The following is a 4,704-nucleotide window of genomic DNA, read 5'->3' on the forward strand; positions in this document are numbered from 1 at the left end:
TGGTTTAACCATTACGTAAGAGACGATAAATTTATGTTAAATATACATTTACTTACTCTAAAATTGGCTAGCAAACTTAAATGATATTTGTGTGAAACAGGTTTGTCGTCCTTGTAACGACGAGTTGAACCCTTATATTAGATCGCTTGCAGCTGGACCATTAAGGGAGATTGAAACATACTCCGGCTATTTCGTGAATGGCTACAGGTTTCACACAACTGATCATGATAGAGAGAGTGCGACTGTGAACAGTGGCGTTTGCATAAAAGGCTCGATCTATGGTAGTGATAGAGATGTGCTAGACTTTTATGGGCGTCTGCAAGAGGTTTGCGTGCTGGAGTATCCGGGGTATCCAATTAAGCAGACAGTCTTGTTCAACTGTGAATGGTTTGACTTGTCGGCTCAGGGAACTTCTATTGATACAGACTTCAAGTTAGTTTCACTGAACCACACACGAAGATATAAGAAGTATGATCCCTTTGTTTTGGCGAGTCAAGTAGTTCAAGTGTTTTACTGTCCCTATCCCAGTACGAACCAATCAAAGAAAAATTGGTGGTCAGCATGCAAAGTCAACGCAAGATCAAAGGTTGAAGTGTCTACTGCAGCATCTACATCAACATTAGATCAACCATTTCAAGAAGAAGTGGTTACTATTATGCCTACTCACACAAGTGTAGGCATTGAACAACCACTTCTCCTTCATCCCCTCGGTGGAGTCGTTGAGATTGAAGATGACGATGAAGCAGAAGACGATGATTCCCCGTTGACATCTAACGATAGTGATGATGATAGTAGTGATGCTTATGAATAAATGTAAATGCACATTTTGGTTGAATTTGATTGCAAATTTGTTATGTTTGTTAGTTACTGTTAATGTTATGTTTCGCTATATATTTGTTAATTTAATTGTATGCAACAGGCATAATGTCTACCTCTCGAGATTTCTTGGGATTTGGGAGGCGATCTGGCGTTAATGCGCCAGAAGCTACAGCAGATACATCTGACGGGTCTGGGACGCATATTTCTGGGACTCCTGAGACTCCCCAGGCTTCTAGTAGTTCACGGGCTAGAAGGCCTAGGGGCCCCACAGCTGCCGCTATCAGAGAGAGAGAGGTTAAGGCACCTGATGGGAGGACGGTATTTCAGAGGCATCCTACGACTGGGTAAGTATTTTAGTTAAAATTACTGTTTCTCGTACACCATGATTAAGTGATAAAATTATTTGTACACAGTGTTTTGTTGGAGCCCACTGGCCTGTCCAAAGCTTGCACGCGCACATTTAAGATGTTTGATAACCCAGGCGGGTACACATGGAAGTTGACGCCCCCGGCGATGAAGGATAAATTTTTTGATGAATTACAGGTACAATTAAATTTATAATACATATAAATATATCATATTAAATTGTTAAAATGTTTGATATTAAATTAATTCTCTTTCTTTCAACAGAAAGAGTTTATGTGGCAGCCCGATGATGAGCGTGACGTGAGGAAAATGTGGGAGACAAAAGGCCGCAAAAGGTACTCCGACATGATGAGCGACTACAAGACAGATCTCAAGCAGTGTATCCGCCAAGGGAGAGAGATGTCTAGGCCCGTCTGGATGACTCCCGATTTTTGGACTGGACTCCGGGATTACTGGCATCAGCCCGAGGTTGAGGCTGTTTCAAATCGAGCACGTGCCACCCGATGGGGAGGGTACAGGGATCAGTAGGCACGTGGGCGGGTCCCAGTCGACTCGTATCCTGCAGCAGTATATGGTATGTAATTAACAAATAATTAAGTATATAAATTAAATTAATATATTGACTAATATAACTTATTTATCTTATATAAATGCATCTACAGAGCTTGGATCCTGGTACTCCCCAGGATGCACCGAACTATGCCACCTTCCTCCGCCTCCACATGTACGCCGACGGAAGTTATACGTCGGAGAGAGATGCTAGAATTGACGTAAGTGTTTAAGTTTATTCAAATATTTAGTGAATGTATTTATTTTCTAACAATTATGCATTGTTATGTATGAATTAGGCCGAGGTTCATCGACTGACCGCTGCCACAGGACGACAGGAGCGGCTAGACGAGGTGTATTTGGAGGTGGTGCATCCGGATAGGTCACGGATCTACGGCGTCGGGAGTGCCGGGCAGAGTCAGGCTAGTAGGGGGTCTATCCGCAGCACAGGCAGTTCTGCGGTGTCTCAGCAGCTTTATGAGACACGGATCTCCACGCTGGAGGAGCGATTGGCGGCAGAGCAAGCACAACGCCAACAGATGGAGGACCGCATGGCGGCAGAGCAAGCACAACGCCAACAGATGGAGGAGCGCATGGCGGCAGAGCAAGCAGCACGCCAACAGATGCAGGACCGCATGGCTCAATTGGAGGCGTTTATGAGGATGTATAATGCTCAGCCACCTCCAGGGCCTCATGCCGATGATGATGATGATGATGATGATGCTTAGAATTATTAAAACTATATATTTATGTTTTCAAACAAAATTACATTTGCACTTTCTTTTCAAATTTATGTTTTATTGAACTATATATTTCAAGTGCTTTAATTATTAAAACTATATATGTTTTATATATTTATGGCAATGATGATGATGATTGCATTTAACATAAACAAATAAATTCAAATCACATTATAATAACCAAATTAAAACACTTTTGGTGTATTAATGTTAAAAAAAAAATTAATTAATTAATTAATTATTAAATATTAATTAAATATTTTACCGACGATAAAAATAAGGACCAAAACGAACTCGCTCACTAATTAACAACATATTTCAGGTATTATCTCTACATATTCAAAGATTATAATTATATGAGTGAGTATATAGCATTTAAATGAATTAATAGATGTAGATATATCAATAATACGAGTGTTCTGTACTGGTGATCACTCGAAAAGAATTTCAAAGTTAAGCGTGCTTGACACAGAGCACAAGCAAGATGGGTGACCCACTGGGAAGTCGGGTCGCCGACTGGGAAGTTCGTCTAAAGTATGCAATACCGTATAAATACGGAAATAAATTGTGGATATACAATATACAATAAAATAAATAAATAAATAAATAAAATAAAATAAAATAAAATAAAAAAATTAAATTAAAAACATTACCGTGGGCAAAACGCTGTCGGTAGTTACCGACGGCAATTTGCCCTCGGTAAATACCCGGCCATCCTCCGGCATGACCCACCGGACGGCGGTAGCTTGTTACCGACGGCGTTTCGCCGCCGCTAGTTAGCGGCGGTAATCGCCGTCGCTAGTTTTCCGGCAAGGTCAGCCGGACTCCGGTGGCTCTCTACCGACGGCAAAATAGCCCTCGGTAACTAGCGGCGGTGTCTGCCGCCGCTAATTCTCCGGCTAGGCTCCGCCGTTTAACGGAGACAATTCCGGCGGCATCGCCGCCGTTAACTGCCGACGGCGGATGTTCGCCGCCGTTATTGTCGTTGCCGACGAACCGTTTATCGGCGGGAGCTTGCCGCCGTTATCGCTGCCAGTAACACTATTTACCGGCGGCCGTCTTTTGTTACCGACGGCATTTAGCCGTCGGTAATCAACGCTTTTTTTGTAGTGTAATTCATTTGCTATACATGATAAGTGTGGAATAGAATATGTTATTTGTTTCAAAAATCAAAGTAGTTTGTAAATTAATAGCACGCTATCTATTATATATTCATATATATGTTTTTTTATTATGTATCACACCTGAAATATTATAGCGTATATATTACATTTTTTATATATTTTACCAGACATGATATTGCTGACATCACATATTATCTCACACATAGCAAACGAGTCCAACACTTAATGAATCTGTCACATATATGCATGGTATTTGAATTTAATTGCTATTTTGAAAACAAAAGCCTATATTCATCAGTATTATCAAATGCTCGTACCACACAATTAATATAATTTGGCTCATTAATTCAATCTTTCATCTTGGTTCAACTCTCTCATAATTAACATTAATTAAATATATTACTCAAAACTTTGAATCTCTATATATATTACATAGTGCTTGCTTCATTGTTGCGTCAGATAATAGGACTAGGGAAAACATTTCTTACGGAGACAGTATTGCAATTGTGGTAGACCCAATTTGAATCTTTAAGAGAGAGAGGGAGACTCAGTGTAAAAGTCAGAATGGACTGGAAATATGTCTGAATCTTGATTGGTGGCTAGTTTAGTTTACTGGGACTATTCCCGCAGCAATTTTTGAAAGATGAGCTTGAGCCTATGCAATTATATGATTTAATGATTTACTCTATAATTACACGCAACAGTAAGTTCCAAATTTAGTTGAGTTGACTTTGTCTCCCAAGTCAAGGTCAACCCACCAATCCGTTCCACTCCACCGTGTCCAGGGTGGTCAACCCACCATTCCATTCCACTCCACCGTGCCCAGGCGGTTTAAGTCTTTCTTTTTAGAGAAAAAATATAATATATTATTTTAATAATTGAATTTAGTAGGAAAGCCATAAGTTCCTAATTTTTAATATTTAGTATTATTTTTATAAAATAATTTGAATATTCCATGTTATGAGTTCGTAGCACACATGTTATTTTTATAGTGGTTTATTATATTATTAGCTTGTTACGTTAATTAAATCTATGTTATTTTTATCTCAATTACTTATTCTTAATTAGTTTATTTTCAATATTGAATTTGAGTCAATTCTCTACTT

At 39.4% G+C, this 4,704-nt stretch overlaps 1 protein-coding gene across 1 annotated transcript; it reads left to right on the forward strand.

The window, feature by feature from the left end:
- The first annotated feature begins 1,712 nt into the window (after positions 1 to 1,712).
- Positions 1,713 to 3,276, forward strand: LOC131025453 (uncharacterized). The gene is made up of 3 exons (XM_057955243.1): positions 1,713 to 1,955; positions 2,034 to 2,429; positions 3,220 to 3,276. Exons 1-3 carry the CDS (start codon positions 1,836 to 1,838, stop codon positions 3,274 to 3,276), a joined length of 573 nt encoding a protein of 190 aa, XP_057811226.1. The 5' UTR covers positions 1,713 to 1,835.
- Positions 3,277 to 4,704: the final 1,428 nt, after the last annotated feature.

Source organism: Salvia miltiorrhiza, chromosome 5 (genome assembly GCF_028751815.1).
Source record: "Salvia miltiorrhiza cultivar Shanhuang (shh) chromosome 5, IMPLAD_Smil_shh, whole genome shotgun sequence".
Classification (NCBI taxonomy): domain Eukaryota; kingdom Viridiplantae; phylum Streptophyta; class Magnoliopsida; order Lamiales; family Lamiaceae; genus Salvia; species Salvia miltiorrhiza.